The sequence below is a fragment of the Molothrus aeneus genome, chromosome 4, assembly GCF_037042795.1.
Source record: "Molothrus aeneus isolate 106 chromosome 4, BPBGC_Maene_1.0, whole genome shotgun sequence".
In the NCBI taxonomy this organism is placed as follows: Eukaryota; Metazoa; Chordata; class Aves; order Passeriformes; family Icteridae; genus Molothrus; species Molothrus aeneus.
The window spans coordinates 35284043-35297755 of NC_089649.1; the positions used below are offsets into that span (position 1 = coordinate 35284043).

General features: G+C 39.3%; 1 protein-coding gene across 1 annotated transcript; it reads left to right on the forward strand.

Moving 5' to 3' along the window:
- Window positions 1–582: 582 nt before the first annotated feature.
- On the forward strand, window positions 583–13415 carry LOC136555522 (uncharacterized). The gene is made up of 8 exons (XM_066548253.1): window positions 583–1131; window positions 2895–2978; window positions 3152–3385; window positions 4690–4712; window positions 5520–5665; window positions 6227–6318; window positions 6411–6506; window positions 7595–13415. Exons 1-8 carry the CDS (start codon window positions 583–585, stop codon window positions 9233–9235), a joined length of 2865 nt encoding a protein of 954 aa, XP_066404350.1. The 3' UTR covers window positions 9236–13415.
- The last annotated feature ends 298 nt before the right edge of the window (window positions 13416–13713 follow it).

A 13713-nucleotide genomic window follows, 5' to 3' on the forward strand; every position in this document is an offset into this window, starting at 1 on the left:
ACATCATTCTAAACCGAAGTTATGTTCTGACTTTGCAACCTGTAGCTGGAGGTAGCTCCCAACAGCCGTACCTCGGCATTGCGGAGTCACTTGGTTTCAACTCTGCAGGTTTGCAGAAAGGAACAAGGACACTTCCCGGCACTGCAAACGCCCTGAGCTCCCAGCGCTTCCCGAGCTCCCGTTCCAGCACGTGAGGAGGGAAGCTCCGCCCACAGCCCGTCACAAAATGGCGGAGGCGGCGCTAGGACCGCGCGGGCGCCACGGCGCGCCGGGTAGGAGGCGGGTACCAAAAACTTCTGTTCCGCCCCCTTGGCCTTGCCTGCTTTTATTGGACAAGGGCGATGTCAATCTCAGGCCTCCGCCTATCGTCAACGCTCATCTTCTGGTCCCGCCTCGCACAGGCGGGCGCCACTTCTTGGGACGTTGACGGCTGGAAGCGGCGTTTGAAGCCTGGCGCTCCCGGGTTCTTTGGCAGCCCGGCCGGCAGCCCCCTGGTGCCGTCGACCTGGAAGTGGAGGGGCACTTGTACGAGTGGAGCCCGAAGAGCAGGAGCGGCGGCCGCTCGACCCCTCGCCGCCGCCGATGGAGGCGAGCCTGACTTGCGCCGTGTGCCTGTCGCTGTTGGAGGAGCCGGTGACGCTGCCGCTGTGCTCGCACAACTTCTGCCGGGGCTGCGTGCTGGAGTGCCTGGCCTCGGCCGAGGCCGCCCGCCTGCAGCAGCTGCAGCGGAACCCGGGCCGGGCCCGTCTCGGCCGCGGGGCGCCGGGACCGGGCCCGGGCCCGTCCTGCGCCCGGGTGCCTTGTCCTCTGTGCAGGAAGCTGTGCCTGCTGCCCCGCGGCGGCGTGGCCGCCCTGCCCGTCAACACCACCCTGGCCGAGGTGGTCAAGCTCTACCGGTCCGGCGCGGCGGGCGCCGCCACGGCCGGGGAGGCGGCGCTGGGGCCGAAGCCGGGATCTGACCCGCTCTCCCTGCAGGCGTTTGGGGGAAGCTGCCAGAAACATCCGAGCCGGCCGGTGCAGCTCTACTGCCGCATGTGCCGGCAGGCGGGGTGCGGGCAGTGCGTCTCCGAGGAGCACCAGGGCATCTTCCACTCTGTCAACCTCATAGACACCGTGTACCAGGAAGAAAAAGTAAGTGCGGCGCTTCTCCTCCGCTCTGGGGCCTGGCTGGGAGGTTGGGCCGTCCCCCACCGGGCGCGGGTTTTTACTCAAAAACACGGGAAAAGCCAGGCGTGCTGAGCAGGAGAGAGGCTTGTGCTGCTTTGGGGCAGTAAGGAGTTGTTGGTGACCCGCCGGGTTGTGCCTTTCCCGGCTGCCGTCAGACGGCATCCGACGCACACGGGACCAGGCAGTATTACAGGAGCAACAGATCTGAACCCAATCTACCAAAGGACCTGGAGAGTTATTTTGGAGTGATGTCGGAGTTTTTTTTTGATTCGGGGGGGGAGGAGTGTTGATGTTTGGGTCGGTTATTGTTTTTCCAAGTGCAGGAAGATCCAACAACTCCAAAAAAACACCCACAGGTGTTTTGTTTATAGGCTCTCTAGCTGTGATAGGTAATTTGGGTCACAGATAATTGCATATTTAGGGATAGATAGTTTGGGTGAGTAATAATAAATGTATAAGCAAGATGCTTTGCAGTTTGCATAAGAAGGGAGCTGCCTGCCATAATGGTTGGTTGCCTGGTTGTAGAAGTTGTGATTTTTTTTTTAACAAAATAGGGACTGTTTAGGTAGAATGAGCTTTCCATGCCCTGTGCAAGTTGAGATGCAGGGTGGCAGTTCTGTTGCGCAGTAATTGAAACAACTACGGGGCAGTGATGAGAAGTACAAGTATAAAAGTTTAAATATAGCACTGACTATTATTTAAGACAAAAGTTGCTTTTACAGTGATTTTCTTCCTGCCTTTCACCTTACCAATTGTATGTCACAAATGGGAACCAGGGAAAAGCATACTTTGCACTAAACATATTTAGTAAATAATGTAAAGTAGTGATTCTGTAAAAATGTAGCGATTCTGAGAAATAAAGGAGGAAGACTCAGTGAAGACTCAAACTGAAATGTATTGATTATGAACAGCTTTCTGCTTTAGCAATGTGAGGCATAAAAAGAAAAAGTGAGTATCACACAGCTTTTTGCCAAACTGGAATAACACCATTAAAGCTCATATTGTGATAAATGTATGGGAGGGGTTAAAAAAGCCTGAGAAAAATAATGTTATGGCTATGAAGTAGTCATTCTATCAGTATGCACTGTAGGTGAGCCTAAGAACATTGCTTTGAGAAACAGCAGAAGAAGGTTTGTGTACTGATCCAGGGAAGATTTAAATGTTATTAAATGATGTTTTGAATCACAAGCTTTTTTATTATATTGTTCAGAATATCACAGAATTGATAGGGTTGTAAGAACCTCCGGAGATCATCCAGTCCAAACCCCTGCCAAGCCAGGGTCACCTGGAGCAGGTGACACACAATTGTGACTAGGTGGGGTTTGAATGTCTCTGGAGAGAGAGAGTCCACTACCTCCTTAGGCAGCCTGTTGCAGTGCTCTGCCACCCTCATTGTAAAGACATTCTTCCTCGTGTTGAGGTGAAACTTCTTGTGGTTTAGTTTATGGCCACTGTTCCTATCTTCTCAGTGGGCACCACTGAAAAGGTCTGGCACCCTCCTTTTGGCACCTGCCTTTGAGATACTTGTTCTCCAGACTAAACAGGCCTAGCTCCTGCAGTCTCTCCTCATAAAGCAGATGCTCCAGACTCCTGGTCATCCTTGTGGTCATCCACTGGACCCTTTCCAGTAGCTCCTTGTTTGTCTTGATCTGATTCTAGATAAGCACTGAAAGTATTTATGTTAAGGAATGGATAAAGTTGTAATAAATGTTTCAATTATCTTGCAGTTAACCTTCTTTAGCACTCTGAAACAAATGAGGATAATGAATGAGAAGCTGGTGAATGAGATCTCAAAACCGAATGATGCAGATGTGAGTTACAAATGCTGGATATTCTCTGTGTGTCTTTGATTCTCTTCTCGTGGTAGTTTATTCACAACCTGGAGCATACAGGTGCTCCTTGTGGCATAGATGTGCTCTGAGCTTAGAGAAGTGACTGTGTGTGGACATTGCTATTGCATTTACATCTGTTCTTGTGCTTCTAGATGACATTGAAAAACGATGTGGAGATAATTGAGCTGAAATTTGGAGAAATTTTCAAAACTCTAGAAGTGAAAAAACAGCAATTACTAGAAGATGCTGGAAATCAAAGAAGTAAAAAAGAGAAGGAATTTCAGATTTGGAAGAAAATGAAAGAAACTCACAAGAAGACCATTGATAATTTTTTGAAGGATTGTGAAAAGCTTGTCCATGAATGTGATCCTCAGTGTTTCCTAGAGGTGATGGCATTTTGGTTTTGATAGCATTTGCCTAAAGAACTCAAATAGAGCCTGCTGTATTGTAGATAAGAGTATAATTAATCAGGAAAAACAAAGTCAACAAATGAAAAATATAGATTAAAATTATTTAACACTTCATACTTTTTTGTAACAATGTTTTTCACTTTTAGAAAAGTTTGAAAAAGTTTTATATGCTGCTTATCAGTGATTTTTACTCTTTGCTTTCCTAAGAAGCTGCATATTGCTGATTTCTGCAATATTTTGATTTCTTTGGTGCCTCCAGATAAATGGGGCATTAAGAAAGTATAGAGTTTGACTAAGTGTCTGGTAAAGGACTTGTAAAGGAAAATGTAACTTTTACTTGAAGTAAAAGTAACTCTCAATTTGGAAAAAATACTGTGATTCCAGTGATTATTATGTCACTAATCACTGCCACATCTCTCTTTCTCAGCTTACTCCTTTTCTTCCTGTTTTCCTCCTCCCCCTCTTTTCTTGTTATTCCCCATCCTGTTCTCATCTTCTTTCTCCTATGTCTCCTGGTTTGATTCATATTCTGCCTGTTTCTTCTGTTTCTCTTTTGCTTTCTGTTCTTCCTCCACTTTTGCCTTTGATTCTTTCTTAACTTCCTCATCTTTTTCCTCCCATTCCTCCTGTTAATCTATTTCCTCTTTCTGCTGTTTGTTTTCTTTCACTTTCACTTAGCACCTCCCTACCTGCCCTCCGTAACAGTGCTTTGGGTTTTTTGGTGTAAAGATCCAGTACAGTGAGATCACCAGGTTTTATAGGGAAGCAGCTCTAATCCTGTCAGGTCTTTTCATTACATGTTTTTTGGGAAGTCTCATGTCACCAGAAGAAGTGCACTGCACTTCTTGCCACCATGATCTGCCTGATTTAAAACTAGAAAACAGCATTTTTAGTAGTATAATAGCATATTGAGAGCACATAGCAGAGCCTTTCCTCTCCAAGAAATAGAAAATAGTCCTTCATTTGAATGTTTACAAGTATTTGAACTTCTGAAACTGCCCAGGTGACAATATTGGCCATAATTTGAATGTCTTCATTTGGCTCTGAAGGAGTTTTTTTTGTATTTATCACAAGATATTACAAGATAAAAAATTGTCATAGACATACTTGTTTAGGTTGGGTTTTTTATGTCTGGTTGGTTTTTTAATGTTATCAGCATTATTTTCTATAGTTCTGTGAAATAAAGACATACTTTAGTCTCTGAAGTATTTTGATAAAGCAATAATTTCCTGATAGTTGGAGAAATGCTCATGTCTTACAAATTCTCATTTTATTTATAGGTTGCCTGTGGCTTGAATTCAAGGTATATTTTTTCATGTTTTGTTAGTTCTCTAGTTTTCTTCTAGATTTTTAAGATTAAAAACTAAAAAAATAGCTATATTTGATATCTTAAGCAACTTTAAATGAAAATAGTATTGAGTAATTAAGAGATTATAATACTTTCAGATTTTTGGATGCCCAATATTACAAATTTTAGGGAATGTGTCAAGAATTTGAGTGACATACTATCTGAGATTAGAGATAATCAAGCTTTTGAATTATCTCTCTAATAAAAAGCAAATATAGAAATTCATTAATAGTTGGGGATTAGATATTTTCAGATATCTTATTTGAACTCAGGAACACTGAAGCATGCTTGAAACTTACAGAAATCTTTCGGTGTAAGAGAGTGTGTGGAGTTTCTGCAGTACCTTTGGTTTTGTTTTGGTAGTGCACATACCCATAATGTCTTCTAAGAGTTCTTAATTACATTTCTGAGAACCTTTTAACCTCTATTTAAGGAAGAATATTGGAAATGGTGTTCTTTAAAATACATTGTGTTTCAGACTAAAATTAACAATGCCCTCTGAAAAAGGAGTATAATTCAGATTCAGACAGTGTACACTAAAGAAAGTGGAGGGTGTAACTTTTCACTGACCTATCAGCACTACTTCTTGCAGTTTTCATTGATTATGAAACCTAATTCAAGTGAACAAGTTCTAAGAAAAAAAAACTAGAGAACCTGAAATTTTTTTTATGTGAGGCAGGTATAATTTAGCTAGCATGTAAGCATGAAGAAAAATGTTCAAATTGCATTTTTGCAACATTAGTTTTTTTTTTTCTTTTCCAGAATGAAAACTCAGCTTGATGTGATGAATATAGCATCCAACTGGGAAAAACCACCAGTGTATATACCAAAGAAGATAGATATCAAGTCTGTGGTTAATGAAATCTTAGCATTGGAGTTAACACCTGTTGATGCAGGCATTGTTCAAGGTTAGGAAGAAGGACTTAATTAAGACAAGATTTGGCAAGTCTAGAAATCTGGAACTTGTGGATCCAATTGCTGATAAACAACCTGCATGGCAAACACATGCAAGAAAGCATCTGAGCAAATGAAATAGATGCTAAATTCATGAGGGGTTTTTAAATGGGTGTTATGAATGTACTTTCTGTAGCAGGTTTCTAGTCTGTGTGTTTGCAGCCTGCAGTACTTTGGATACCCAGCCAGTAGTGCCGCTGTCAGGAGTGTGTTGCTGAACTAGCCAGGCATTTGTTGTGGTGTCATGCCAATGTTGGCTATGCTCACATTAGGTGCCTTTGCCTCCCAGGAGTAGGTGTTATGTTTTCTGTAAGGCTAGGCATTTCCAACATTTAAAAAATGTATTAGACAGGCTTCTTGCTGTATATCACAGAAAATTCAGCAAGGACTGGGGTCTCACTTAGGGCACTATGTTTTTATTTTTAAATGGAATCCATTTAGGTGCATAGGAACATTTCAGTGTTTTCTATATTTAATATATTGTTCATCACTATCCTTGTGTTTTTTTCTAATAGAGCTACCTTATGAAGGAAATGAGACCTCAACTCTATTTAACGATACCTTAAAGCAATGGCAGGACCAGAAGAATATACCCAACACATTTCTTGTAAGTTATTGGCTATGTGTTCTTCAGCATGGTACTATTTTGTCTGTTTTGGCTTATCAAATGAAATATGTCTGCTGCAAAATATTTTTCAGCCTGTAACAGGACAGGATGAAGCAGACGGTAGCAGGATCCCTACTCGCTTTATGTCAATATCAGAAATGTCAGCATTTCAAAATATGAGCCATGAGGTATGATTGAACATCAGTTGTAAGTATGGCTAAGTTACTATTTGTTGTGATGTAACTTTCTAAATAAGCTTCTAACATGTTTTTCAGTTTCCTCAGTAGAAAGTTACCCTTGCAATTCTAGAATGAAATCTTACTAGGTATTAAAGATGTCAGAATTGTACCTTTTTTTTGCCTTTAGAAAGCTGAAACTTAATCTTACTACTGACTTCAAATACTTACTTTTATATTTAATGTGGCTTTTTGAGTCACATCTGTAGCTTTCTAATCCAAATAAACTTCTCTAGTGTCTGTTTGAAGAGGCAGTTATCTGCCTGTATTCTGTTTCCTAAAGAATAGAGTTCCATCTTGTAAGAACACATAATCATTTGACATGAAACTGAATTCAATCTCTTTTTTGTTTCATTTCAAATGATGCGGTTATGCAACTAGATTTTTAATTTTTTTTTTTTTTTTACTTACTAGCAGCTCCATGTGGGTGGCTCAGTATTGTTCTGCAGAGAATGATTCCAGTTACAGTTAGTGAAACATGGCTGGCAGTGAATCACATTATGCATGTTGCGAGAATACGAGTGGCAGATGAGTGCATTTAAAAGTTGCTTAGGTCCTTTAAATATAGAAAATTTTTTTCTGCATTGTTTTTGAAAATACCTATTTTCTATTGCTATTAAGAATGCAATTATATATAATAACAAAAGAACAAAACCCCCACCATCTAACTTAATTTCAGATGGCTATTTTTCATGAGAATTTGATTGAGAATTTGTTGCTTAATATCTAAGTTAGTGTTTTATATACTTTTGGTTTTGATTGTGACTTTAAATACAGTTTTCTGTAGTCTCCTCTTTCAAAACCTACTTTGTCATCAGGATTCTATGTGTATCTTGTTCAATTGTCTTTAAAGCACTTTTTTCTGTAAGGACTTGTGTCCTGTTGCCTTCCAGTAGCAATGGAAAAATACATTAGAATTCTCTAGAATATAGGAAAACTTTTCACTTTTCTTCAGTCTTAGTCATACATGAGTTTTATAACCTCTGAATCCACAAATACCATGTTGGATAATGTGATTTTTTTTTTTTCTGTAATTCTAGGAGCTACGTTACAAATACTATATGGAACTTCAGAAGCTCACCAATGTGTTTAAGACTCAAAAATTCCCTGCAAACAAAAAGTATAAATTTGTAACTGCTGAGGCCTTCAAGGATAAGTCCTCAGGAACTTCTTTTGTATCTTCACCTACCAAAGCAAATAAGACAGATAAAATAAAAATGGGAGCCCTGCAAAGAGGAGGTGGCTTTGACAAAGGAAATTCTTCTGGAAGCACTGCTCACAACATCCCATCCACAAGTAATGGTGGCTTAAAATTATTTCATGAGGGAAGTGGCCAGGAAGTATCTGGTGTAGCCTTGTCAGAAGCCTCTCCAGACTTGTTAACTAAAGAAAAATGGCCAAGACAGGCATCAGCAGGTACTGTTTCCAAGGAAATGAATGCAAATTCTGGCACTTTATTGGACTTAAAACCAGCAGCAACTGTGGCTGTTACTGTTTCAACTTCAGAATCTGTAGATGTTTCAGCAGAGAGACCTTCAGGTGTACCTTTTACTTTCAGTGCATCTAACAACTCATTACGAAGAATTAGTAAAGAGAGAGGTACATTTTCCTTTAAAAAGCAAGACAAGAGATGTACTTTCCCTCAGTTTTATTTAGGGAAATGTGATAAGCTGGATAAAACCAATAACCAGGATAAATATGGTCCTGAAGCCAAAAACGTAGTTTGTGATGCTCCAACAAGTCCTAATTTAGTCTCACCAGAAAGTGAGAAACCACACTTGTTGTTTCCCTTTGGCAATTCAGAAAGAGATTGGTTTGCAGGATCGGAAGCTAGCAATTCATGTAAGGTGTTACCATCATCCTCATTTTTCACCCAATCTGAGAAGCCATCTGACAAAACATTATCTCACATGAGGGAAAAAACACCTAGTGCAAAGGAACCTGGAGGATGTGGTACACAGAAACCATCTGTCTTAAGGGAGCAAAAACCTCACACCTCAGAATCTAGCACAACTGTAGCTTGTGGTACTTCAGACACCAGCACCGGAGCTGGGGTGAATGACGTCTCCAAGACCCCTCTTCTCACCAATAATTGTGCATTTGCTTTCAAAAGTAACTTTCCATTGCCTTCATCAGTATTTTCATTTGGAGGCATTCTCAGAAATACCTCTGATTTGCTGACTTCTTCTGTGTTTTTTTCTGGAAACAGAACAGAAAAAATTGATAAGGAGAAGATTAAATCTGACAAAACACTTCTAAATCTAGGGAAACCTGTAACTTCAGAGTGTGCAGAGCCTGAGTCTCTTCAGAGTCATCCAAAATGTGAAGGCTCATGTTTGCCTATGAACTCATCTGAAAACACTGAAAGTGCAGAAAGGCTTGGTGATGGTAACACTTCTTGTCAGCCTTTATGTTCAGGAGCCCTTCCTGTTGAATATGAGAATGCGTCTTCCACTCAACTCCCTGAAGCAACACAGCAACAAAAAATGGTAAAGGATGAAGAAGCTGTTGCTGAAAACAACTGTTTGTGTCCTAGAAAGGAGGATGAACCTGAGCCTGTACAGTTTCAGAGCACAGCTTGTTCTGTTCCTGGCACGTGTAATGATCCATCTTTAGGAGGTTCTGTGCTTGCAGTAAGTGAGACAGGAGAAATGCTAAGAGACAGCACTTCTGACACTTAAGAGCTAAGTCAAACATCTGTCTCTACTGATACCAGCCATGCATCAGAATATTTTTCTGTTGCTGAAGACAAAATGTCAGGTAGAACAAAATCAGATGTGAAGAGAGACTGAAAAGGAAAATAAGCTGGAATGAAATAAATGTTACTTAACACATTAAAAGGTGGGCATAGTTGTGATTTTACAGCTGTTCTACCCACTTCTCACCAATCAAGGTATATCTGTGTCAGAAACATAACTGCTTATGAGCAGTACAATGCAATGAAGTGACTTTTATAGTATAGTCATTATCTCAAGAAACAACCAAAAATGTCATGTCCTGCTCAAGACCAAAGCATAGCCATAGATGCTGCATCTTGAAGAATGCAAACCTTCTGGGGTATGTTTGGGGAATGGGGAGCTGAGGTGTCCCAGAAGGTGAGCTGGGGGAAGCCTCAGTGGCAGGAGGCAGTTAATTGCTGTCTCTGTGCAGTACACTTGCACTTAAATGAGTAAGAGAACAGCCAGGAGCATTCACCTCACAGGCAGGGGAGGGAGGAGAGCCACAAAAATAAAGGATATTGAAGGTGTTACTAAAAATTGTTTTACTTATCTCCCCTTGGCTGTTCCTTTTTCTGTGATGTGTTTAATGTATGTTGAAGGTGTAAGTTCAAGTGTAATTTCAATAATTTCTCTTGTGCTTTTGAAATGGAAGCATCATATCAGTGTTCTTGTTACACATTGCAGAAGGGTGTTGGCTACACTTCTGAAGTGCTGCTTTCAGGAAAAAGAAACATCGCAATTGAATTTCAGCTCTTTTTGGCAACAGTTTGGGGATACTTGGACAGATTAACTTGCTGGTTTATTGAAAGCTTTTGGAGAACCTAGCTTTTAAACCACAAAAACTTTATTTTGACATCTGTGTGTAATAATAAGAAAAAAGGAAAACAGCATTTCTTACTGTATATTAATGATTTGGAATTCATGGAGTTTTTTGTCTGAAAATCAATCAATCAAAAGTAAGGATAAAAAGACCACCTTTTCTACTTTGCTGGCTATCTTGTTGCATCCAAGAGATAACTGCTTTAGTTATTGGAATCACAGACAGAAGCACTGTTTCAGAATAAAGGTCTATTTTGTTTACTGTTCATGCTTCAGCAAAAGATGCTGCTAGGCTTTAAAGAAATTAATTGTGTATTAGATAGATATGTCAACTGGCAGTATTAAATCAAAATGCAGAATGTTTAATATTCCTTCAGAAATTTTCACTGGCAACTAGAAAAATCAATCTGCAAATTACCTCTGTAACTCTGTAAGAAAAATATTACTTAAATTCAAATCTCTGCAGTGTTTACTAATATACTTACTGTGACATAAAACTTAGAGAAACCATTCTTTCAGGAAATTTTGACCTAATTTCATTTGTGTTCAGTTCTTGGCCTCAATTTTTCTGTGGCAGTGCATTCCTTTATTAAATGTGCTTAAAATTATTAAATATTTCTGCTATTTATCACAATAATACAACTTTTCTGTCTGCATTATAATAAGGAAGGTGGTGAAAATTCTCTTTATGCTTAGTCTTTTAGTTCTTGATGTTCACCTCTTAAATCTTACTGTATTTCAATTTCTCCTAAGATTGTTTTTCTGCTGTTATCTCTAGACATTCCTGTCATGTTCTGCATGTGTAAGAGAGAAATGTTAATTCAAATCACTGGAAGACAAATGCTGAGCAAGATGATAATGGCAGTGTCACAGGTGGCAGTTGGTCTCACTCTAAGAAAAGCAAGAGAAATTGAACAATTTTAGAGTCAGACGAGGCCACCTGTAAAATTCAGTGCCAGAAAGTTGCAGAAAATGTTTTCTTCTACACTGACAAAAAAATTCCTAATGAGCAAGGGTTAATCAGAAACTATAAAAAGTTTCTGAAGCTTAACATATTTTCAACCTGTCTTCTGTTAATTTCTGTTATTTCATGAGAGTTTGATAAAGTCCTTCTTTTGAGAGTTTGACAAAGTCTATCTTCCATGCAGATACTTTGTCTCTTAGTGAAAAGACACTCATAAAGCAAATACTTCTATATACTACTTTGAAAGTAAAAGTTGTGGGTGTGGGGGTTTGCTCCAGTTCTGGGGCTGCTTTTCAAGCTTTGCTGTCCAAGTGCCTTCCAGCGCAGCATTCAGGTTTTACAGGGCAGATCTGATTCGCGTAGAAACAAACAAGAAGATCCTTGCCCACTCCCTGGGCCATACTATGCTGAGCCAGAAGGGAGCCCTTCCCCTGTTCCCTGAAAATGCTGTGAGGTGCAGAATAACCTCTGGGTCTTAGGCTTGCCTCCTCCTGACTACTGTAAAAATTAACCCTTTCCTGGATGGAAGCAGGACAATCAGTGATCTTGGGCGAACCAGAGCTAATTCAAAGAAATGGGATTCAGAGTTGTCCCTAATGCATATTTGGCTTTTTATCCATAGAGAATAACTTATACCACTATCTTGGTCATCATTATAAAATTCTGTGTAGCAGTGAGGACTGATGTCAAAGCCTCACTTTCCTAGGTTATCTAAACTTAGGTATGTATGTATATTTTTTTCAGATTACAGGTAAACAAATAGGCAGTGTTAAAGTGAAGCATTTGTCTGAAAATACTACTGAGAAATTTGCCCTTGCTGGGAAAAAAACCCAAAAACAGACAAAGATTTAAAAAAAAAAAAACAAAAAACCAAAAAACCCCCAAAGCACCAAGGAAATAGCATATTTTTCTAAACTCAGTAATTTGTTTTACACAATTCTGTATCTTTCTGATTCCTTAAAATACAGGGGATAAAAAATAAAGCAATTCTACATGTGGTTGAAAAATTTTATTCATCAAGCTTTGCAATATTGTTATGAAGCTCTCTATGTATTTCAGATTTTGTAAACTAAATCTGCAGGCCAGTTTGAAAGCTTTTTTAGTGGTTCATGACTATACTACTTGATGATTTAATAGAAACCTTGGAAAGCAATTAAAACAGTTTATTTTATTATGATAGCTAAAGTACTTGTTGAACATGCTTCAAGTCTCTAGTGCTGTCCTACTGAGGCTAATCTCTCCAGCTGTCAGAAATGTGATGTTTGCTCAATATATGTCTGAGAGCTATAATAACATATAATAATATATATGTCACTGCCTGGATAAAAGGTGCAACTGAAAGATCAAGTACAACTATTTGGTTTTGTAACTATTAAAAAAAATAAAATTTATTAAAAACAATTGTTTAGTTGACAGTAGAGCTGCTTAAATGTCAATATTTAAAGGTTAACTTTCTAAAGCAAACTTTGCATTATTTTGTATTTTTTGGTTTATTATTTTATTATTGGTTATTAACTAAGGCTTTATTCTAAAATTGTATTTGATAACTCAGATCTAGTAACTTTCTAACATAAAGACTGATGGTCTGTGTGGTAAGACTGTTAAGTACTGGTGCTTTGGTTAGTTTTCGTTCTTCAGGTAACATACTTCAGTTTCCCTTTATAGTTTTCTTCCAGCTGTTTAAATGGCAGTAGAACATTCTTATTTGGTCCATCACAGTTCACTTAGACTTGCTTTGGTTTAATAAAAACAAAGGAGCATTGTTTCCTTTTAAGTTTCTTTAAAAGTGAAGTATATATTGTATTCTAAAAAATTTATTACACCCAATAGATTTAATAAGCAGTGAAAAATCCTTGAGTGCATAGTAAGCATGTTTAACCTGAAGAAAGAAAAAAATCATTCATCATTTACCCTGAAGAAAGAAAAAATCAAATAGATATGCACTGGAACGGTTTCATTGTTAATAAAGCCTGGTGTGTAGGTAGAGTAAGGATGAAGAGAGCATTTGGCATGACCTCAAATACTGACACAGTAGTTCCCTGGGATCACTGCAGAGCAGCTATAAGCTTAAACTAATAATGCTGCAGAGGCTCATGTTTCTATAATTATATTGAGCATATAAGACTCATAAGTAGTATTAGAAAAGATAATTTATTAATATTATATTGAGAACATGGTATCAACTGTTTGAATAACCTGTTGCAAAGCTAAACTGGAACACTGCCGACAAATTTGCTAGCTAAATTGAGCAGGAGATTGTGTGAGCTTTCTATCAATGATGAAGACCCTATGTTTTGCAAAAAGGACCCCTAATTACTGAAAAGTAACTTAATAAACTCAGTTCCTTGTAATTAAGAATGCCACATGGAGTTTTTTTTTAATACAGGCAATAGTTTGTTGAAATACTGGAAATATAGAAGATTTTGGACTGGAAAGGATGTTAAGGGCCATCTAGTCAGTCACCTGGGTTGGTGCAGTCTAAGGCACAAATCCAGGCTGAGCAAAAAATGGATTGAGCCCTGCAGAGAAGCACTTGGGGGGTGATGGTTGATGAAAAACTCAACACAAGCCAGCAATGTTCATTCACAGCCCAGAAAGCCAACAGAATCCTGGGCTGCATCAAGAGACGTGTAGCCAGCAGGTCAAGGGAGCTGAT